Source organism: Rhopilema esculentum, chromosome 5, assembly GCF_057945365.1.
Source record: "Rhopilema esculentum isolate cy_ngs chromosome 5, ASM5794536v1, whole genome shotgun sequence".
NCBI classification, from domain to species: domain Eukaryota; kingdom Metazoa; phylum Cnidaria; class Scyphozoa; order Rhizostomeae; family Rhizostomatidae; genus Rhopilema; species Rhopilema esculentum.
In genome coordinates, this window is record NC_142819.1 from 7,068,502 (window position 1) to 7,093,191 (window position 24,690).

A 24,690-nucleotide genomic window follows, 5' to 3' on the forward strand; every position below is an offset into this window, starting at 1 on the left:
AAGTCAGATCAGCATCCAATGTCATTTGTTTTCTCTTTCTAACCAGTTCCTCTCTATAACACCATTCATTTTTAACGAAATGCTCACGGAGCGCTTCTCCATTCTCTGAGAATAGGCAATATCTTGATAATACCTCAATCGCATCTCTTATTTCGTCCGTTGTTGGCTTTGTCAAAGAGTTGTCGTTGCTTTCTTGGCTGTCCTCTTGGCTTTCTTCTTGGCTGTCCTCAACTTCAACAACGTCTTCACCAATCAGCTCAGCTATGATTTCATCTTCAGTTGGCAATGCTGCTCTTGCTAAAACTTGTTCGTCGCAGTCAATAAATTCCTCTGCACTTGTGTTGGCTCGAGCATTCTCTTGATCTCTATTTTGCAGTTTCGTCAATTCTTCCACCAAATCTTTAAAGGGTCATCTTCATATGATGCTGCTTCATGTTGATTTTCGGAAGAAAGGCCAGCTTTGACAAAGCAGTTAACGATTGTCGTTTTAGATACTATAGACCACGATGCGGCAGATATGTCCATTGCATCCAAAATGCTAATTTTTGTTGCAATGCATTGACTTGACTTTTGCTGATCAATTGCTCTGATGTATTTCTGCACCAAAACTGTTCGTTACTTTGCCTTTAAACTTCGAATTACCCCTTGATCCATTGGCTGTGTCTTAGATTTTGTGTTTGGTGGCAGGAACACAAGCTTGATTGCTTTCAGGTTCTCTACTTCTGGATGTGCTGGACAGTTGTCGACAACAAGAGCAACCTTTCGTTTCTATGCCAGAAATTTACGTTTTTGTTTTCTGACAAGCTGAGCTTGTCTTTTGTATGGTTTTAAACAAACATTACTAATTGCTTCCAAAGACAAAGTCCATGTTTCGATGATCAGTCCAAATTTAATTGTGTCCCTCAGGTGAAATTTTGGATACCAATATAGACATTGGATGCAATTTTGAGATGAAGAGGAGGACATTGTTAAGGAGGGAAAGGGGCTAAGAGATGCAGACAACAACCTTCTTACACCTTCTTGATGACGAAGACAATAGGGTTACTTAATAGGGGTTTTTTAAGAAAGACTCTGTTAAGTTGCATGAGCCCTTTTGACTTTAATAATGCTCAGACATAGTTGAATGAAAAGGTTTTACACTCTTGTTGTACTATGTTTGTTAAACACCTGTTTCTTGATTGGACTTATTTCAACACAAGCAGAAACTCACTTAAATATATAGATACCTTCCAGTCCAAATAAACTCTAAATGTCAAAGAAACTTACTATTACATACAAAATTATGGCCAGATTAAAATATGAAGAGAATTAAATTCAATCCAAGCGAAGGTTAAGGGACTTTGGTTTAGTTCTGTAGAGGGGCTGGATGGATGGTTAATCACGGAGCCGACTATGAAAATTTTATGGACACTTCCCACAGTAGCAACAAAGAACTTTGCAGATCATTATGTTTCTTTTACTTTGCACACCAAAAGGTCCAAACGGAGACTGCCATTTTGCTACTTTGTCTTAAACGTGCCTGTATACTTTTTACAGCAAAGGGCCACCATTCACACCCAGGCTGATCGTTTATTAACATGCCCCAACTTTTTCTGATCTCAAACAAAAATAAGCAAAAATTATTACACGCATTTTTTCATAAGAAACAGGCTATAAGAAACGGTAAGCTCAAGAAACCTTTATGATTTCCGGTTTCATTTTCCGAGTTGACACTCGAAACAGTCTTGACATTGAATAACACTACACTTGACATCAACTTGACATTGATAAAGTTCAATGAGTTTAACTCTTTAGATCTCAACAGATCTAAACTCAAAAGAGATCTCAAAAGATCTCAACAGAATTAGTCATTCTAGGAAAACAAAATTCCTTGAGCACTTTGTTAGGGCTCTTTTTCAGATGGCCCTTTGAGAGTCTTGAATTTGATAGGGAGGATACCAACTCTGCATCAGCTTAGAGGCCGTTCCACAATCTTGCACCTCTGTAAGAGAACGATATTTGCCCGTTTGAGGTATTTTTCTGTGAGTGAAATAGTGAAAATTTCTTGAAAACATATTTTGCAATTTATGTGAAGCAAAGTTGCTGAGGGACTTAATACATCATTGTTTATTATTCTTCGAATTAGCACATTACGTTAGTTTATCTCTGAATGTGAGTAAACTATTTACTTTACCTTGGAAGCACTCGGACCTTAGATTCTTATAAAAAACCGTGTACAACCAAAGAGATCTAGCTGCTCGTTTCAATTTCATAACAGCCGAAAACTGCTGTAAGATGTAAACAAGGTGATGTGTATAGGTCATTGTGCACTTATGATTTATTTCCACATCTTGGTATACCTATTGTTAAAAAGGTTTGTTATTATTAACCGTTATTACCACAGTGATTTTTGATACATATCACGTGACTTATGATAAGACATATAACGTTGGTATTGATAATGTTTGAAGAACTTGGATATTGAGCGAAGGGAGATCAGGTGACTTGACCACAGTAGCAACGAGGGAAAGGACACTTGAATCGAGGGGTGTATCACTCCATGTAAAGGCGTACGAGATCTTTTCAAATTTAAAAATCCGTCAATTTCGGGTCCGGATTTGCGGATTTTTTCAAATTTTTAGAAATTTTTTCAGATGTTTCCTCTGAAAATCTCAAATAAAGACATTTAGCTTTATTATGTCTCCTTGCTTGACAATTCCGATTATCACCAAATGTTAGTTGGCACATTTTATTTATTCATGCAGTTCTGTGAACAGAACTTATCAAGACATTATCAAAACAAGTTATTAAGCCATTTCCTTTTAACTTAAAATATAACTCGACGAAGCAACTATATCAAAAGTATAACGATAATGCAGGGGGGTGGACAGGGTGTCAGAAACACTCCGCCCACCTCGGGATTCTTCAAAAAATGACGAAGTTGAATTCATTTGAAGCATACCATTTTAAAATACATTCTACCTTCATTCCAACGATATCAAGTTTTGGCACTTTCATTAAACCATATATTACTTAATGGACCATCCAGCTATTCTACAAAAGAGTTTGGATCGAGTCAACTTTTTATACAATGGCTCGATTGAGTTGCGTTAAAGTTATTAAAGTTATCGTTTTGTCATCTCATCATGCTTGAAAATTTTAAACTATGGTTTGGCTACATTTTCCTAGGTAGCTCTTGCCCTTTTATTTCCCTTTAAGCACGAAAATGACAGTATTCTCCCTAACAATGACTTGGAAGGATCATCTTCTCTCCTAAAGAGGCACTGGTCTCCAGGCTTGCTAATGTTACGTTCTCGTTACGTTGCGCATCTGCGGTACCGAGATAGGTTTTTGCGAATCAAGGGTTGGTGGCTTTTTCACGTTTCTTTTTGTCAAGGAAGGGATTGTTGGTGTACAAAAATAAAGGGACTGGAAGAAGAACTCGTGCTACCAAAGATGACTGTCAGCCAGCGAGAAACTATGATAAGGAACGGTAAAAGCAACAACAACGGAAAGTCTCCGTGTTCACTGCACCGAATCATCCAGATGATCATCCAGATCATCCATCGTATCTTTCGATGATGTATTTGATTGATCCAAGATATTTTCATCCAAAATGTAATTCCGTTATGTGATTCAACGTTGATGTTGCCAGAGTTGGCCTTATTTCTTTGACTTGGTACCGGACATTTCTTGCACATTTCTGAGTCTGATTGTTTTTGCGGAATTTTGTTTTCTTTGTGGATCTCTGGATTTTTGAAAGGATTTTAGTAAATTTTTGCGGATTTTTGGCAGGGTGTACGAGGATTTTTGGAGTGATACACCCCTCGACTTGAATAGTATGGGAGTATGCTTGTATAGCAGCCAGTTATTTGGAACACGGAAAAAGACTCTTTTTTGGACTGGATCTTATTATAAACTACTTATTATACTATAAGACTTTATATTCAACTTAATCGCATTATTCATATATCTTATTCAAGTACCTTATATTCGTATTAGTCTCAGTTAATCTTATATTCGAATATTTGGTTCGGTTTTACATGGAATCAGTTTCTTGGAATAGCCGTAAACCAACCCTTTAACACTTTATAGAAGATTTTGCTCGTATATGATACGGGTACCGATTTTTAGATCAACAATGATTCGAAACTAGCACTTTTGAAAGCACTTATTGGCTGCAGGCTCATTCTTTCTTGCTTGAAAGCCTTTATCTATTCAGAACAATAGTTGCAAATCTTGCTTCACCAGCTGCATTTCATGTTTTTGCAAAAAAAAGATATTTGATTGTAATCTCCTCGTGGAAAAAATTATGCTTATGAATTATTTTAATGGACTGGCTTTGCATTTAAATACTTTGCATTGAATATTTTAATGAATTCATGTATAGAAACATATTCGCATTGTGTAGAAATTATATTGACAAAATTTATTTCCTGCCTCTTTTGCAGTAATTGGAAAAAGCTAGTACGGGTAGAAATATTTCTGAGCAAATTTTTCTATCCAATGAATAGTGTTTGTTTGAAATTTCTTGAGCTACACTCTTTTTTTATAAGAACAATTTTATAAGAACACGAGCCTCAAAATGGGTCAAAATTTAAAAACAAATTTAGAACAAGCTGAGGCTGAGCTACTGTAAAATGAAATTTTGAACAACGTTTTATCTCAAAAACGAGGATTTTCAGCCATGTGTGGGTGCTTTTTCGGTGAATATTAAAACATGGCGGCAAATTAAGTTTGTCTCTACAGACTTTGTTGGCAAAAGAGGCCTGAACACCTCCCCAGAACGAAAAGCTAGAAATCGCACTGCTTATACCCTATAAATTTAAGAACAAATTAAGAACAATCCAGCCTCAGATTTTCGGAAAAATTAAGAACAATCAGCCTGAACTCAAATGTACTGGTTCTTATAAAAAATAGTGTATTTTTATTGAAAGTCGGCCGGGAAATAAATCGGGAGGGAGTAGAAATAGCTCAAAAGCTGCGTAGGAATAGTCCTTGAGCTACGGAGGCCCAGCGCCATAACAACAAACAACAGCAACAAAATGCCAAAAGCCTTTCCTGACTACACTGGTAAATTCACTTGTGACTTCACGTGAAAATTAAGAATTATGATAAGGTTTAAAAGAAATCCAAAAATCCACGAAAGATATAATCTTCTAACTGCACCAGCCTTAAACTTAGATGAAGATGAAAAGAAGCAAGGAGGTGGTGAAGAGTTCGCTACATTTTTAAGGTTGGTGTTTGATCGTGTTTTGATTCATCGAACTTCTCTAATTAGTTTAGATTTGCTTTGCAATTAGGCATCTATTTATCTGCGGTCTATCATTGCTGGTGATAGAATAGACTACAATTTATCGGATATTATCCCTTATTTTTAAATTAGGCCAATGGAACTGTAGTTACAGATGTTAACTAAACGGTCGCGACCGGATTTATTTATTAAGGTTTGAAGGCACCTGCTAACTTTTCTTTATATGTATCACTTCCCTTTTAGGTTGAGAAAAACCCAAAATCTCATAAGTTTTTTAAATTTAAAAGTTGTTAGATTTGTTTTTAAAGGTAGTTTATTTTCAGCAATTTTCACCTGTAAGTAGTGATCTTTTGACACAAATCGTGTGATCATCTGGGCACGCAAGGTGCGAATTTGTTAAATTGCATACAATAGATTTTTCCCTTTTGTCCCAATAAGTGTAAATCCTTTGGTGTAAATTTGGTATTTTTTGTTGTATATTTTCCGTTTGAGAATATGTCATGGGTCTCTTATGAACTGTTATATTTTTTTACAGATATCTGATCATTTTTTCAGCTAAATGAAAAGCCTAATTTATTTATATTGTTTTCTGTGCTTCCTTTGAATCAACATTTGTGAAGTAAACACATATGGTATTTTTTTCAAATGACGAAATACACTTTGTGCTGTGTAGAGCGGGGATCTGGGAAGAAGCACCCCACCCCTGATCTTTTTCATCTTTTCATCTTTTGGCACCTCGTAGCAAGAGTGGGGGCTGGGCAGCTTTAGAGATAGCTGTGCCAAAAAACTTAAAGGATAAAGAATTGAGAACATAGTCAAACCTTTTCAAATTGGGTTCAAAAGTTACCTGCTTATTATTCAGTAAATTTTAATTACCAGATCTTTGTCATCAACAAAGCAAGGCTCTCAGTCAACTGGCTCAGGTGGTGTTACAAGGTATGCATTTTAATTGTTGTTGGAATATCTTTTCACATTTTCAATTTTGAATAGCTGAAACCTGTCAAATAAGAATGAACCATTGAAGATGATAAAAGTCACACTTTCATCAAAATTTTTTCAAAAGTATACTTTATAAAGCTTGAAGCTACTTATCTCACTATAAAAAGAACTTCCCTCAAAACAAAATTTATTTCCAGCACCTTTTTCAAGTTTTCTTTTAGCTGCTCAACATATGATAAGCAATTTTTTAAAATAATGACCACTATGACACCAAAGCCAATTTATCTACAACCCAAGTGTCCTTATTCTTAGAATACATGCATCGATTTGATTGATATGTTTGCTCAGAACATTGTTTCAGAGCAGACATTGTTCCAAATTGTTAGTAACAAGGAATGTTTCTGGTTGGATGGCTTATCACCTGCACCCAAGATGTTTCCAAGAAATTAGCATCCTTGAATTTCAATTAGTTTTAAGCATGTCCACTTCTTACTTTATAACCACATATAAAAGTTTCATTGTTGGTTTTCAATTGTATAGCTGAAGAGTATTTTCAGAGATCATTCATTGAATAAAAGATTTATGTGTGTGTGCTTAATGGCTACTCTTTGGTTTTTGGTGTTAATTATTTATGATGCATGGCATGTCCATAGATCAGGCTATTCACAGCTATTGTTTTCAACTACTTAATCAACTTACTTTCAAATTCAAATATGATTTGCAAAGGTGTAAAATTTTTGACCTGATACCTTGTTGCATACTAAAGAAACAAGAAGATTGTAAAGCCAGCCAATTTTTTGTGAACCTTCAGTTGTTAAAACGTTGTGGTACAACTGCTCGCATGAAATCATGAATTGCTGAAAACAATGATACTCTAGTTGTTTTGTCTTCTTGAAACCACATACTAGATTTACAACATCTCACAACCTGTTGTCAGCTGTTGTTTGGCGTGTTTTTATCTGGGGCTGTTTGACTTGAGAAAACAAACCAAAAAATGCAAAAGCAATGAAATGCAATTTATCATGACCATTGGCCTTCTGTTTTCAGCCCACCCAGGCCCCTGGCTTAAGCCCCCTTTAAATCTATAATTTGTCTTTAACTGGAACTTTTAACCATCTAAACGTCTGAGTTACCAATCTATGTTATGATTATGTGAAGAGCTATTTTCAGGAAAAAGTGATTTTATGGGAAATTATTTTATGGGAAAATGAATAGAATAAGAGAGAGTCTTTTTTCAGACTCTTTTCTTCAATTAAAGAAGTCACATTTTTAAGAAGAATCTGTGTGAATTTTCTTTGAAAATCTTTTTCATGGCAGAACAAAGTTTTCAAATGTTGGTTCAAAGTCATTTGACAATGAAAAGTCAAAGTCTGATTTACCTGGCTACCAACCAAGGCAAGGGGGTGGTGTTGCTGCAATTATGCAGCTCAAAAGCAAGAATCAAGAGATCCATGATAAACAGCTCAAAGTGATTGAAGTAAGCAACATAACTCAATTCTTTTTTTTTATTTCTTGAAAAATTACTGTTGACCTTTCAGAGGCCCTTCCAAGGATCATTGATAAGGATGTAACTTTGGTTTTGAATGACAACATGGGAAATTGAATATTTTTGTGGAGGATCAAGGGAACATATCAACAAAATATTGGAGAGTTTTCTAGGAACACGAAGAAACAATTGCGAGCATGAGAGATTTTTTAAAATTTTTAGGGAACATTGGAACAAAGACCCCATTGAGGGGGGTGGGTGCAGTTGTCAGGGACAACCACTTGAACTTTTGAAAGGCATTTAGCCCTACTCATTTCCAGAATTCTCATTATATTTGATTAATTTTCAATATTTTTTGCAATTTCAACATTCTATTATATTGACAATTAGATATCAAACATTCTGAAAGTTTTCAGGGTTTTTGAATCTCCAGCTAGTTAAGAGAACTATAGCATCCATAAATTTAATGTTTTCATTCAAAAGGATCACATGTGGCAGCATAAGCAAGAAGAAAGAGAACTGAAACGAATAGAGGGTGACATTGTTAAGAAACAACGCCAGTTACGAAAAACTATGCAGGATTACGAGAGCGGTTAGTATCTGCAATTTTTATTGCATTTTAAACTGTAGTTGCTTTCTGGAAGTTTGTACAAAAATATACAGATATCATTTATTTATATACATATGGCACATTTAATAAAGAAACTGCAGGCAAATAATCAATAATTCCATTAACAAGGAGCAGAAGGCATTGTCAAGGATACATTTCTGTCACAACCTAGGCTATGTAACCATTTGGCCGTTTTTGTACCGTTTCTATTTCTATCCATTTTTCTTCAACCATACTTCAACAAAAATTCTGTCACACCCAATTAACAGAAACAAGATGAACACGATGGTCTGCCCTTAAGAGATTCCTGGTATCTACCCTTTCAAGTTCTTTTGTTTGTCTCCGGTTGATGCTAGGGCTTTTTGAAAACCTCCGTTTTTGATCATTTTGGTCTTGAAAATGGCAGTCTTGAGAATGTGCATTTTCGAAAATTTCCTCTTTCTGCTGGTTTTTAAAAGTCTTCAATTCTGATGCATTTTTGTTCGTTTCAGTTGATACAACTTGAACAACAACGTTTTTGTGTACCACAGATAGCACTTGAGGGCCCTTAGTCAATGTCTAGAGTTTTATACATGGGTCAGTTTCGAAGGATATATTGTTGATGGGCTCACTGTCGTGAATGACAAAAGGATCAAAAAGTCATGATACAGCCTAGCCTTTTCAAAGCCGTTCAATGAAAGTATATTGTCTCTCATTGATTTTAGTGTTGCCAACACCCGTGTCCAATTGAAGTTCTTTTTTGTCATCATTTTCAAGATATCTTCTCTTTTGCTTTCTTTCATAGAGGCTCTGAATAAAGTTGTAAAATTACATTGAAAAATATCAACAAGCAACAATATGAATGTGTAAAAAGGAAAAACCCAGGATATGCTGTCCGTGGATTCCGTAAATTCCTCAATGATTAAAATACGAATGATAGTCAGGAACAGAACCACCGACGGTGAAAATCCAATGTAGTCAAATAGTATTTTAAAATAAATTAAATGTATTAAATGCTTCTATCTCGCCCCGTCATACAGGGTTTCATCAGAATATTTTTGAAATGAGAATCTGGGCAGCCAGAATCAAATTTTATGATGTAGAATGAATTGCAACTCAAGGTCCCTACAGCCATAATGCAAAGTTTTTAATGAAAAGCAAATGTATATATACCTAAGGAAAATTGGAATACTTTCTTGCAATAAGGCCTGTCTGTGCCTCAGTTGTGACATTTCGGCTATTTCCTGTCAATTTTTGTAAGACCCTCTTTTCTCAGGATTTATTTTGCCGTCACTATAAGGATTTGAACACGATTGGCGACTGTCCCCATGTTTTACTGTCTTCTCAATTTCGCCACGTATACGGTAACAACGCTAATGTCTGTAGCATCCCGTATTTGTGGGGTTCTATTGTATATGTCTTTGCATGTTCAAGGAATTTTTTTTCTTTTCTTTCGTGACGTTATATTGCCTCCACCGTCACACCGTTGGATGGTCTTTCAGGGTTTACTTCCTGCGTGTAAATTTCCCGGAGATTCTGAAAGAACACCTCAAATGTGGACTGACTTTCCTGCATACTTGTAGCTGCTTGTTCACTTGTGCGACTGCTGCTTCTGGTAGTTGAACAATACGGTTATAGATGACACTCTGTCGCAGCAAATGTAGACTGTCAATATATTGTTTTTTATTATTCTTTCAAATATGAAGGTTTTTCGTGTATGGATTATTCATTTACTCTTGAAGTTTCTTGTTCTGTTTTGTTGATTGCTTTATTTTTACCAAAAATTATTTTACAGCGGTGTACAAAAAACAAAGAGAAGAAGAAATACAAGCGCTGAAGGCAAAAGGTGATCTAGAGAAGATTAAGCAAGATGCTGCTGCACAGGAGAACAGGGTAGGTACTCATTCATGTCTCAGATTGGATGTCTTTACTTTATTTGCAAGCAGGTTATTCCCTATAAGAACGTGTCGCGTAGCTTGACCTTTCAGACTAAAGGGGTAGAGGGACATTAGATGATATTTCACCTACTGATTGGCGACTTTACTGACCAACTAAAGAATTTGTTGACCATTGAAGATTTACCGACCAACTCATAAAGAATTGGGTGTCAAACTCGCTAACCCCTCCCCCGCCCCCACTGCTAGTTATGCTCCTGATACCAACACAAAATCTAGCTTTAGATGAGCTGCCAATATAGGAATCAATTTTTAGGAAATAGGAAATAATTTGATAAATATGCAGTTATCAAAATAGAAAAATCAAAGGATTAAAAAACTCGACTTTGAGCTACGAAGAGGGATTCTAGGACGTGAAACAAAAAACTTAATGGCATCTTCTTTTTGTTGATAGAAAAATGTTCTAAAGAATTGAAATCTGGGTAGATGTTTTAATGTTGTTTTGCATGAATGGCGAACATAAGTTGGAGCAGTTGAAATTGAGGAATACCAACTAAGGATACAGTAAATAAGGAATACCAACTTAAGGAAAACATATCTTTATCCAAACATCATAGCGAATTAAGTTATGGTTAATCGTCGTTCATTTCCAGAGCTCTCTAAGCTGTATAGATAACGCTTTACACGTTTCAGTTTCTAAAACAAGACGGGTTTCGGTTGCTTCTCAGAGTTTGACACTAAATAGAATGCGATCATCGGGCAACTTGTTATGCGAAACGCAGAGCATAAACTTGTTAACTGTAATTGTGTTTTTAATCTCGTTTCATTGAATATAACGTTTTCGACTGAACAAAAAGGCTTATTCTGTGTGACTGTAGGCTGAAATATTTTGCACAAGAGAATATGCACTTTGTAGGAAACAGCCTATTTGCTTTTACCACCAAAAAGCAAGGACTAAAGTGAGGCTTCATTATTTCTTCACAGCTGACGAGAGAGAAAATTGACAAAAATATTTCAAGCATACAGCGGTCAAAGGAAAGAGACAGAAAAGGCCAGACATCAATGTAAGTGACTGGTTTGAGCCGATTAAGTTCTGTGGAAATGTCAAATTGCCGATCTTGTGGCTTGTTTTGACACAAAACCATTTCTAACACTTTCATGTAGTCCTGAGATTTCGTCCTGTTTACAGCCCCATTGGACATGTACAACAAAACCTGCAAGGATTTCTATTAAATCATAACTCTCTTACAAAGCCTAAAATTGAAGTATTTTCATGTCTGTACCTAATGACCAAAAGCTGACTTATCTTTAGCGTTTCAAAGCAGGCTAGTTTTCTGTTATCTACATATGAGAATGGTTTGTTTTAAGAAGCGTTACTCACCAATGAACGCTAAACTATCCCTCATTGAATCGTCTCAATGCATTGTGTCGTCAATTATGATTTCTTTTAGCATCTAGCAGCTCTTTTAGTCCCTAAGTAATAAACGTACTTTATACACATGTATGAGCTAGTTTGTTTCAAAAAGATAAAAGCTTTATCTCTTGCAAAAAAGCTAATATGTAAAGTTTTAAAGGCAAAGTATAGTTTAAGATTGCATTTTGGTAGATCATATAAACAGAAGCAAGAGCTGACGTTTCCTTAAAAGTATTTTTTCTGAAAACTTTATTTTCAACGCACTCACATATTCATAAGGCGCAAGAAGCCTAAAGCACTCTCACACTATTTCTGTGTTTTTGGGGTGTATAAGGTCATGTGTTTGACGGGCGTCTAAAAGAGTGCTGTTTGGTACAGTTTCAAGCGTTTTCTAATGCAGGCACTTTGGTTTATCGAAAATATTTCATGCACATCCACTCCGCATGTCTAGCATTCAGTTTCTTTGGTTTTTAGTTCCTCTTTTGTACACGGTTGTTTTATTTCTCCGATAGAAGCTCACAAGAGTTGCAATATGAGCGGATTGCAGAAGAAATCAATAGGAGAAGGCTTGAAGTTGAAAGCATGACGAAAGAATTTGAGAATAAGATGAAGCTGAAAGAGGTAATTGTTTTCTCTTCTAGCTGGTGACAAAATGGCCAGTCAAGCTGTTTTGTTTATTTTATTGACATCATACATAGTTGATGGGTTTAAATGCGCCTTGATCAATGTCTGTCGTGGTTTTGAAAGGACAAGGCAGCCCGTCCCGTTAGCAAATTTTTACTTTTTGGCATTAATAAGAGAGCTCTATCTTCTGATTCTACACTCGTGGGCAAAAAAAGTGTAGTTTTTTAACCTGGTAATGATTTCCGTACCTTAGAAGGGGTCTGTTAGCCCCTAAATAGTTTCTTTAAGTCAGGAGGGACATGTTTTTAATTCAAATTTTTTGCTAAACCATCTTAAGGAGACATAATTTGATTACTCAGACGATGAAAAAACAAACATTCTACTGTAGTTGCGTTTATTTATTGTACTTTTGTGCTTTCTAGTCATATTTCCAATCGTTTTTGAATCAGTCGTTTCATCTCATAACAATTTATTTGTGGAATGGGGGTATTTTGATCCCAAAAAGAGTATTATTTAAAAGACATGGCTATATTTCCTAGGAAGAGGTGTACAAATTGCGAAAGGAGTTAGGAGAAATGGCTATCAGCATTAATATGGAATCCCAAAAGCAAAGAACGTTGAAGTATGATGAAGAGAAGTATGTCTTTGTGCTCATCATATCCTTATTAAAGACGAGATCATATTTAATTTTCAGTGTGGTGGACTGACAAGGACTTGTGCCCCATGCTCAACATTCTCCTTGCACTCAGGGACCTTGTATTCTAGTCTAAAGTTTATCATATACCGTACGGGACCCTTTAATCTTAGTAGCAGCGTCCCTGGGAAAGTGATATCTTTAGCCCCCAATTATTTCCAAAATGTACTTAAGACCATACAAATAATTGCCCTTGTTTTGGTTTTAAGCAAATTTAGCCTCCAAAATATTTAAGCCCACTCAATCTGTTTTGTGCTCCGCGGTCCTGGACATCATGCTCTTGTGACTGTATGGTTTGTCTCTGCTAGCCCTGTACCACACCTTTGATCAGCTTCAGGCCCTTTTACAATTCAGTTAAATATTATAGAGAACTGAAACTTTTTAATTTCAGCGTGTCTTTTATATAAAATCCTTTCCTTTTCAAGGGCGAAGACAGTCTCTTCAAAGCAAAATCTACTGGTATGAATTTTCATGTTTATTTTTACAGAATTCATTGAAAGGTCTAAGCCTCTGGCACAAAAAGAGTCACTTTGTGTTTGGTATTGCACTATATACGTAAGAAATCTTAAGATAAAATCTTGAAATGACAATAAAATTCTTTAGAGTATCATTTTTATACTGCTGCATCTATGAGAAGTACAATTTCTGTTTCAGGAAAAACGCAAGAGAAATGAAGATTATACAGAAAAAATGAAGTACTTATTCTCTCTTTTTCTCTATCTTCTAACAATGATATATAATATAGAGAAAGAGTTAAAGGCTCATTTGGCAATTGTCATTTTGTTTTCAGTTTAAATTGATGTCAGCCACAAGATTTTATTCTAGGCTGGTTTTGAAATATTATTTTTTCCAATATATTTTTGCGTATTGGAAGGGTATTTCTATATTTCCTTGAGATCGATCGCCTTTCCCGGAATGCTGATCTCAGTAACTTTTAATTTCCTTCTCTTCCCCATTTCGTAGATTTTTTTATACTTACCCAGCACCTTTGTATAGCCTGTGTGCAGATCTTGCAAATATAGACTTTTTTAATATTTGCCTGATGATTGCAATAAGCGTGAAACTCGAAGTAGCAGCTTAGAACCCTCCTGTTCTATTCACCAAAAAGCGTGTACAGCTCTGTCTTTACGGCATAGAACACTTAATGACAGACCGGTAAACATTAATTTTCATTGCCTCTTTTAATATATATATATATATATATATGTATTCAAAAGCTCTAGACTGTAATGTTTTTTTAAAATTTAAATAGATGATCAGTAAAAAAACAACTTGATTAACGTTTCGCAATATGCTTCTTCAGAAATATATATATATATGTATACCAATATAATATGCTTATTTGTAAAGTCAGCAAACAGGCCACTTTTAAAACAAAAATCCTGTTTAGTTTAGATTGCAGCAGATATTATTTAATTTGTTTGTTGAATACCTTTTTCAATGATAACCATATAGGCTCAACGTCTACATTGGATAAATCTTGTTGGCTTTGATTTTCTCTTGATCAATGTTGCATATGCCTCACATTTATCATACCAAAGGGTGTGATAAAGCCTTTTATTAATGTCTATTAATATCAATGCAATCTTAGTAAATCAGATGGATCGTGAATTGAAATCATAAATTGTGGCAAAAACGATTACGTATGTTCTAGGGACAGCATTCCCTTCCCAAACATCGTCATTTCCAGGATTCCCTTCTTAACATCGATACCTTTTTTAGCGGCACCACTGCGAAGGCTTTGCAGGCCGAGAGAAAGCAACAAGAGCTAGATAAACACTTGGACACCACTTTAAACCACATCTCACTAAAGATTCGCGAAGGTAATGACTTCTTTCATTTTAAACCAATCTGGTTTTATCGTTTGGGTAACACTGTAGGCTACAATTTTGGCAACATGTAGTGAGGGCTTTGTACTGCAAGAAAAAAAAGAACCTCTGTGCCACGATTCTGTCCCATATTTCTGTGAAGCGTAATTGGCAATTATAGATAGGCATGTTTACACCAGACGATTCATTTCTTTCTATTTCTAAAGATTTGATAAGGCAGTTTTTACGCTGGATTTTAGTCCTTTCCCTATATTTCTGTGTTGTGTTTCAATTCGATTGCACGTTTGCCCTTTTTGGCAATCTTAGTTTCTTGAATATGTCCAGCATTGTAGATCGTGCAAATTTCACTAATAGATCCAAAGTCTCCATCTGGGTAATTTTGTCTTTGGCATTTGTCTTCAATGTCTCTATTGGGTTCTTTTTTAAAGCACTTGGAGAAATCAAATAATGAAATGACTTTGTGTAGAAATATCCTCCTTTGATGCCTTCCTTTCCTGGGCAAGGTATTTACTGTGCACCCACAACCCAGAGTCTTTGCCAGCTCCCTGTACTATCATCTTTAAGTGCTAACCCAGTAACAATCAGTAAAATGAGTACGTCATTATTTATTCCCTTCGTCCGTTACACCTAATAACTTTTTGTTAAATACGAAGGCAACTATCTTCTTTAGATAGTCCGTTTTCTGTTTTCCATTCCTGGGGTCTTTACAATGCAATACTACAGTGAGCACTATGGACTAATCTGTTAGGTTTATTTCGTCAACAAAGCCAGCCTTTTTCAATAAGACAGAGTTTATCTTATCCATATATCTACAGGGTACAATTTCAGCAGCTTTTGAGCTTTCCTGACACGCCAGTATTTCGAAGTTTCGCTTAAATGCCACTTTTTGATAGTACTGATGGCAAGTTCTCAAGAAGCAGTCTTCTTATTGAAACTTGAATTTGAAGGCTTGTTCTCATGTGTAGTGCCCAAGTGCAATCTATCAAAATTATTTTTAAGTATTTCCTCACTTCTTGCGATTGAAATATTGCATTGATTGAAAACCTATAAAACTCTTGTCTTGCAAAGATCATTTTGTCAACTACTTAGAGTCTGACCGCATAGAATCCCCTATGTACTTTACAATACTTTATATTTTTCTTGTTTAAGATTACACTGCTTTTATTGTAGCAGATCTCTTTAAGATTTATAAGAAGTGTGCTGTGATGATATATCTAAATATATAAGCTATCTAGGCGGCCATATTGCAAATATTCAGCTTTTTTGTCAGAATTTTCTTACACCTTCCTTCTATTATACAAACACTGCTCGTGGACTCCCGAGAGGTAACATAATACTTCATTTCAGATCAGATCTTTAAAGCCCCCAACTCCCTTTTTGCGCCACTGCCAGTGTGTATACTTTAGATACACCTAAAGTATCAATGATATTTATAGTTTCTGCATTGTATTTTGTAGAGGGTCGAAAGTTGACTGATGTAAAATCACGATTGCAAAAGAACTCACAGCTACAGCGTGATGCTCAAAGTGACGCATTGCATGCTGCCTATAACAGACAGGCACTTGATAGTGATGAGAAAATAAAGGTAAAGTTTACGGCTTCAATGTTACCCTTTGGAAAACCCCAGGAGGGGTAATAATATATATTTAGGATAGGGGTGCTCGGGTTACCTTTTTGGGTATTAAATTTGAGCGAAAGCTATTCATTTTGTGTCAGCCATACAACTACTTTTTTGGGTTTGTGAAATGCCGAATTATTTTGTTGGGTCTTGAATGTGAGAAAATTTTATGGTTTACACACTAGCCATGATTTATTTTTCATTGATTGCAGATGAAAACTTCATAATCATAAGAGTATTCAGAATGATATAAGAAACTCCCACAAAGCTAACAACTGACTGAGTCAAAAAAGAGTTCCGTATATTTGATTTCTATGTGTCCATATTTGTAGCTGAAGGAATACTTTGAAAACTCGTACCCTTTCAATTTATTTGCTCAATTCTTTGAGTTGGCAGCAAAAGGCATGTTTCATTAACCAAGAAAAGTTTGGGATTCCAGGTTTTGCTGGCGTAGGCCCGCGGCCCGCAGCCGCAATGAACCAAATCACGGCAGGGCCTAATTTTCAGGGAGGGGTAAACATGTATTTTCTTCTTTTTTCTTTCTATGACACATACTGCATTTACCCTGGGATAATTCAGTTTATTAATGAATTAAACATCTGATTTCCATTCAGATAGGAATGGTTTCTTACTCTTTGAAATTTCTGGTTTCTTCAGGTTTTTGTTTTGAATCAAAAACAGTAGTCAACAGTCTTCACTACGTTCTCATTCTAACAAAAGCCCATCAAAAGCTCAACACATAACGACATAAACATGGCCGTAACTAGAGGCCTTAGACAGCAGACTGACTGGAACATTTGAAAGGTTTTTAGCCAAAATGCAAAAGTGAAACTACAAGATGATGTAAATTGTGTATCTTTGATAAATATAGTATACTTGCTTCTGTACTGTGGATACGATCTCAAGATCATCTATGGAGCAGAGTTTCTTTGTTATTTTTTTGGGTGTGCTAGACAAGAAAAATTGTTTTTTGGGTCAATTTCCATGCCAAACAATTGTTTTGGGCTGATGGTTCGTACCTCCAGCCTAAGCACCACTATCCTAAATATATATTAATACCCCCCCCCCCCGGGTGAAAAACCAATAGAACATCAATCATGACATCATATTTTAATTTCCATGTCTAAAATCTTTCACGATCTAATCGTTGAAAAATGCTTTTTAAACCTCATGGTAGAATTTAAAAATAGTTACATGAATTTTAGCTCAGTTTTTTGTCAATAAAAAAAACTGAAATCTAATAATGAAATGATTTCTAGTAAAGAGAATATCATTAGAGGGATCACGCACTGGGATATTTTATTTGTTTGATGCATCAATAAATTTCATTTTTAAAAATTTTTTTGGTAACTTTCCTAAAGTTTTTTATTAATTCGGACAGTAGCTCCATTTGCGTCGGCAGTATGCCATTTGTGATTCAAAAAGTAGAATATTTGCTACATAACCAGTTTGTTGCGTAACTTAATTCCTGTGCTTCAGCTTGTAGATGCAAGGAAGGCAGCCTTACAGAATTCATTAACACGTGATCGAAAGCAAAGGGGCGCACAGATACTGGACGAATGGAGAAATAGGTATTTGGAGAGAACAAATGAGGTCAAAATGAAGGAAGTCGAAGACAGTGTGAAACATCTCAGTGTGAGTCAGCAATTTATTTTGTAAGCAGGATAAAGTCAGTTACAAAGCAATTGATTCGTGTATTTAACATCCACTGCTTCAATGGATATGCATATAAAGCGATTTGCGCGGGCAATATCGTTGGCTCTTCCAGCGTGATTTTTCTCGAGCTTGGAGATTATTGAATTGAATAGCAATCTGGGTTGTGCGAAGGGCTGTTTCAAACCTGTGCGTACAGCCTGTATTTAACTATTGACAAGTCAGAACCATCCACAGTCAGAATCAATTAGCAGGATCTCTAAGGACGAGCGGAGTCTAAAAGCTAACCGATGTCCGTGCAGTCAGTTGGTTGTTTTGAGTTGTTGTCACTTGATTGAGTTGAACCGTAAGAGATGTATTAACCGGGCCGCTAGAGACTCCCTCAGAGGCTTACTGTCACAATCCTCGCTAGCGTATGATGTACGAGCGTACTAGTTTACTCTGGGTGAACTCAACCTCGGTTGAACCCAGGTAGCTATTTATAGCGTAAACCGGGCTTTAAAAACGTCTAGTGATGGCAGAAAATGAAGAAAAAGCACAAGCAAGGAGCGAAGAGAAAACAGAGAAAATGACTAAAGCGACGGGAAGGGAAAGGGTTCCTTATTAATATGATGATCAGGGCAATTTTTTTAAACACTGTCTCACCTAAAGGAAACAGTTGCCTCCGAAAGTGAACCCAAATCTCTAAACAAGTGAATACACATTTCTTATTCTGTTAATACATCAAACAAACTTAAGAAAAAAAAGAAACGTCTTTGTACCTTCCGTACTTGCACTTCATAGGACGTGGACTGTTGCTATGGATGTAGTCAGCACTGATATTCACAATAAATTATTTTGATCGGTGAAGAACTGATCCTTAGCCTTTGCTAGCTTTTGTGCAGCTTTGCTATCCTGGAGATGGACAAAAATTATTTGCTATTTTAAAGTTGGTCAATTTTTACCATGTTGTACAAGTGATTTCTCGATTTGTATAACAAGCTAATTTGATTCTTATTCTTTCAGAAATTTGTAGCAAAACAGGAGGATATAGAGCAGTCTCTTTACAATCAAGTTAAGAGTTCCGAATCTGAGCGACGAAAGCAGGAGCAGACTGTAGAAGGAATTAGGCAAGAGCTTAGTGCTGTCAAAAAGGAAAACGCAAGGCTTATCAAGGTCAGAATGCTAACTGTAAATTGACTCAAAACTAGATTTATTTCTTTCCTTACATTTCTCGCCGAGCGGAAATCACGTGTCGGTGAGTTTCTGAAAAATGTATAAAATGTTGTTTTTTAAAAGAATTTTGTAAAATACTTTCGTTTTTTTCCTTAAAGAACTGCTATGATTGTAGCATTTTTCTCTTTTGAAACTCTTTGAAACGTTTTCAACTTCTTTCAAATATTCTCAGCCTCTTTTTGTAACCTCCATGTGAGATCTGATCTTACAGATAGGCTGGATGATTCGAGCATATATTAAAAATATTTTTTCTATACAAACGATTGTTTTTGAGAGGACGAGTGTTTTCGAAGTCACAACTTTTCAAAATACCCACAAGGCAAAGCAAAGTCAAAAAAGATCCCAAAGAATGTGTCCTGCATATAATGAAGGCTACCACCCCTGTGCAACTGTGTCTCTTATAGTTTTTAAACCAGATCATTTGACGTGGATTAATAATTGCAGCTACCATTTGTAGGAAACCTCCATTCGATGCCACAAACGAGAAGAAGAACTGGTGCAGAAGCTTCTTAGAGAGGAGGCGGCATTGAAAAAGGTAGCTTTTGTTTCTCTTATGATAATGTTTATTTTTTTGTTTTATTGAAATAAAAGAGAAAGCCCCAAGGTTGCAAATTTTTATGCTTCTATTTGCTTTTTGTGGTAAAAAAAAGCCTTGCCGGTTTGAAAACATTGGGTCTTCGTAAAAGTGCCGTTTTTTTAAAGCATGTATAAATTTTGGGAAAAAGAACTTTGCAATTGTATTACCTAACAGAATAAGCTCCTTAGAAGTTCGTGCATTTTTACCATACAATCCATCATTTCTCTTTTGAGAATAGTTCATTCGAAATAATTGTATCAGATTAAGTACATCCATGGTCTAGCTGTAAAAATAGTTTTGTGTTTTGATATTTTTTTCATTCAAACTTTTGTTCCTCCATCTTTGATCTTTGACCAGTATTTCTCAAGCAATGGGAACTTAGATTCCTCTTCTTTTGTCCTCTGATGCTAGCAACTTAAGGTCAGTTTATAAGAAAGATTAAGTTCCCTTGATCAAAATAACATTTCTATTAAGTGAAGCCTTTTTAACATCCACCTCCAAATAACCAACGATCCCAAACAACATTTAATTGTATCCTCTATTTCTTTTCTGCGCTCAAACCCTTGCACATTCATATCATGGGACTTATATAGCATAGTACTAAAACTTCTCAATAACTCAGACATTGTTTTTATAAAAGGATCCCATGATCTCAGCAAGTAAAGAAAACTTCTAATTTGTTTGATTTTGCTGTTTATGTTTCAAAATATTTTTTGTTTGTTCGCACTTAATTTATTTTCAATCAATTTTTACCAGATCAAATATCAATATGATTAAAATGTATTAAATATAAATGTAAAGTGAATAACTTCATAATTTTGATTATTTTTTACAGGCGTTGAGTGAAAGAGAAGAAAAGATTAGATCATTTGTAAAACAAAGAGGGTTCTACCAGGAAGAAAAAGATATGTTGGCTAAGGAACAAAAAGTAATTATTGCTAACCAGTTTTTCATATTTTTGAAGAGTGTATTTTGAATTGAAGTTAGGAACAAACTACAATTAGAATCCAATAATTCGTTTCCATTTCCATAATCATTCGAGTTTTTTTTATTCAATCATTTCTATTTCGTCTAACTTTGATTAACTTTTCATAATCAGAAACAAATTGTCCCTTCATTATCAGGCTTTCATTTTGACATCAATTTAGAAATATTACTCTGCATAGGTTTTTTGAATCATTGCGTCTTGTTTTGAAATTTTTAGATTCTACTCTATGCTTTAAGGAAATATTTATTCAATAAAGTTTTATATGCCAAACATATTTAATAAGACTCGCCCTTTCTTCAACTCTAATCAATTTATTATTCCTAAAAGATTATTAGAGATTAAGTGTTTTATTCTTCCGTTTTTCCTCTCATGTTCCTATTTCGATAAGTTTTCTAGGCTGTAGGGATACTATTTTGTACCTGATTTTTTTTGTTCTTCTATATTTATATGATTGCTTCATCTAACCAAAGCTCTGTTAATACCACATAGAGCACATAATACTGAAAAACAGGTTGACAGCACTTTTCATGATTTTTGCATCTAGATTCATCAGAGATTGAATAGAATTGGACAAAAGTCAGAATACATTGACCAAGAAATGTATGCGTAATTTGACTGAAAGGTAAATTAAAGTTTGGTTGGGTAACCAACTAAAATGTGATTCCTAAATTTATATTTACACATCTGTATACGCTTTCGGTGTATAGAACAGCACGGTTCTAAGTTGCTTCTACGAGTTTTAAAGGGTCATCATCAGGTCACTAGATGATGGAAATAGCTCTGCCTCTACGGTATCGAGTACTTTGTGACAGAAAGGTAAACAGTAATTTTTTATAATTATGTATTCAACGATGATAAAAATACTGACTCTGGAATGACTAACAAAAGACTGCACTGTGTATTGTTTTTTGCCCGAAGTTGCTAATAACCAAAAACCAAAAGGTGTTTCTAGAGCTAATGGCAATCGTTGTGTACGTTTTTCTTTTCAATAATTATTTCTCTTTTTTTCAGAATATGCATATTGCAAGATCATTTAATAGCACTTATGCACAGACTGTCTCCGTCATTGAAGATTGAAGAATGAAATATACCAATTTACTGTGTCAACTTCCGTGGTCATCATAGGATAGAAAGTCAGGCATGTCTCAATGAGAGCACATTATCTTGGGGTCGGGGTGTGGGGTTGGGGAGTGACTCAAAATATATCCTGCTGGAGGACGCGCCGCAGAATAGAGTGGATTTTTGACACAAAATTTCGGGCAATTGGCTATTTGATTTAGATTGAAGACTACGAAATTGGATTTTTCTATCGACTTTTCCTTGGTAGGGTTTGATGGAGGTTTCATGTACAGCACGTCCTCGAACAAGCAAGTAGTCAACAGCCTTTCTGACCTCTTTATTAGAAAAGACACTTAAGTGTGATTTTGATATGTACATTAGCCCGAGTATAACATTAAAATTTTCCCTTTTGTTTAATTTTTACTTTGTCAATTAATTTTGCCAGAAGACAAAATTTTGTCATTAGAAATTCTGAACGACTATTTGTATCTTTCTTAAACAGTTTTGTCCGTAGGCCTTCCAATGTTGCATGCAAAGCGTGCTTGTAAATTTGATTCTATTTGAGATTAAAAGATTAAAATGTTGAATGCTTCTTACCCAAGCCTTTTGGTATCCACTGTAATATTTCACGACAGTTTTCCTGAAAAATAAAAAATGCAATTCATTTCATAGTATGGAAAAAATTTATTGACAATGATTGATTCTGAAGGTTACTCCATTCCAACATTTCATCCTTTTATTTACCATAGGTTTTTCTGTTGGTGGCAATATTAAGCTTTTGCTTTTTAAGTCCCAATATCTTTTATGCTTGTAATTTTTTATATAAATCGTAATGCCCTTCTCTTCCTTAAGAAAATGTTTCATTTCTGTATATTAAATGTTTTGTTTAAAAAGCAATTGTAGATTAATTGTTAATACTATTCCTAACATTTTGTCTATAGTCAGTTCATTTTTAGCAGTGACATTTTCAATTATTCTTAACATTTTAGATTTCATTTAATATTTCCCTCGAGTGCTTAGAATCCTGTGGAAATTTTCAAATTTTAGCAAATTTCGAATTTTATAATCTTGATAACACCGGTGTGAAGAAATATGTTGGTCTCTTTTTCACTGCTTTCGTTATCTCAAATTTTATGCAACCTTTTAATGTTACAAGACCGCAGTTTTATCAAACAAACCTGAATAATTCTTATCAAATAATTCAAGCTCCATATATTTGCATCTGTTGTACGAGGATGCCAAGTAATGATGGGTAGAACCAAAAATAAATAACATTTGATACGAACTTTCCGAATTCCTTTATTGGAAGGAACAGATCTGGTGTTTTCCTAATCTTTTATCCATGAAATATGACTGAAAAAAATGGCTTAAGACCCTTGAATAATTTTTTAAAGAGACACTGACGCAAATTTTTGCACCCGAAGATTTCAACGATGATTTATTAGCAACATGTTGGTGGCTCGTGGTACCCGATAATATCCTTCGTTTGTTTGTACTCGCTGTGGAAGTTAAGTTTCGAGACCTTGAAATTTGGATATACATTTTTGATATTCCACTTATTTTCTGGTCTGCTTAGCGAAAACAAAGGATTTGACGTTATTTGGAAATTCTCGGTCAGGGCTTTTTGCTCCGGCTGGTTCAATCGGTGGCCGTCGTTTGTTTTTTTCCTTGTAAAGGTAGATGTTTCAGGTTTTGCCCTTCTGCTTACTTCCTATTCCGGGTTACAATCAGGCGGCCTCGAAGTCTTGTTGCAGTGAAGATGAAAATGCTTAATATAAAAATTGGCTGCTACTGATCAATCTACCTTATTATTCATTTCGGTATTATATATTATTCATTCACTTCTCATGATGTATGCAACTTCCGGTGAACCTGGCGAATTCAGATAAGTATTATGATTTGCTGGATGTCATATTAGCAGGAAAGCGTTGCCTGACCCGAGGAGGCCTGTGATTCGTTAATACCGTCAAGAAACTCCTCGACATGTATGACACTATGTTAATCGGTTTATCAAAACCAGGTTTGTTAGGTTTGCCCATAGTTGGCCTAGCTTTCAACCGATAACCTTATAGCTAATTATTTCATAGCTTATATCTGCATGTGACTTTATATTGCTTGAGAGCTAGAAATGTATTGTTTATAGTAAACTATGTCCGTAAGTATCAAATTTCATTTTCAGAGTGGCAAAATTCTTTGCTGTCTATATCTTCAAACTTATCGAAATATTAAGATAAAACAATAACATTTCATAATAGCTTTATCTTTAAAAAAGATGTTACCTGCGATAAGAAGTGATGCCTTTTCAAACAGCACCACAGCTTTTTTACAGTCAACATGTTTACTGTTCTTGCAAGAGTGATATTCTTCCAAGAACTCTTAACGGTAAGCAATAAGTACCACGATAAGCAATTTTCATGCCAAACTTCAGATTGCTCCAAACTCCATGAACAACGGAATGAAACACGAGGAAGAACGCTTTAAACACAATGTATTCCCTTGTGAGGGCTCAAAACATGCGAAAGTGACTAAACAAACAAGTTGGCTGTCTTGGGAAATTCTTTCGTCGCTAATTCAAGCCTCTTGACAATATCTAGCGCTTTTAAATGTCATTCTAAAGGGGATCCTTCGATGTTTTGCTGCTCCAGGGACCTCATGGACAAGAACATGAAGTACACCATCAACAAACAAACACCTAAATTTTGCTTTTGATGCCCTGTTACGTGTAAATCTTTTCAATTTCTATTCGTATTGAGAAATGAAGTAACTGATTTTCTGTGTAATCACGGCGACTTGTGATTAAGCCAAGCACAAAATGGAAGAGTATGTTACATGCAACAATATGAGTAGGCGATTAGGCGTGCTCTAGGTTACAAAGAA

General features: G+C 35.3%; 1 protein-coding gene and 1 long non-coding RNA gene across 2 annotated transcripts; one reads left to right on the forward strand and one right to left on the reverse strand.

Moving 5' to 3' along the window:
• Window positions 1-1,874: 1,874 nt before the first annotated feature.
• LOC148960248 (uncharacterized) lies at window positions 1,875-24,643 on the reverse strand. The gene is made up of 3 exons (XR_016145318.1): window positions 24,093-24,643; window positions 22,411-22,453; window positions 1,875-1,981 (listed from the first exon to the last, which is right to left on the reverse strand). It is a non-coding gene; the product is annotated as an uncharacterized LOC148960248 (long non-coding RNA).
• On the forward strand, window positions 3,453-23,447 carry LOC135689476 (uncharacterized). The gene is made up of 18 exons (XM_065206712.2): window positions 3,453-5,215; window positions 6,113-6,169; window positions 7,490-7,649; window positions 8,142-8,250; window positions 10,043-10,140; window positions 11,127-11,206; window positions 12,069-12,177; window positions 12,720-12,817; window positions 13,300-13,333; window positions 13,529-13,569; window positions 14,597-14,697; window positions 16,161-16,288; window positions 17,801-17,956; window positions 18,980-19,129; window positions 19,647-19,724; window positions 20,602-20,694; window positions 21,299-21,376; window positions 21,766-23,447. The coding sequence occupies exons 1-17, from the start codon at window positions 5,091-5,093 to the stop codon at window positions 21,362-21,364; spliced, it is 1,683 nt and encodes a 560-aa protein (XP_065062784.2). The 5' UTR covers window positions 3,453-5,090; the 3' UTR covers window positions 21,365-21,376; window positions 21,766-23,447.
• Window positions 24,644-24,690: the final 47 nt, after the last annotated feature.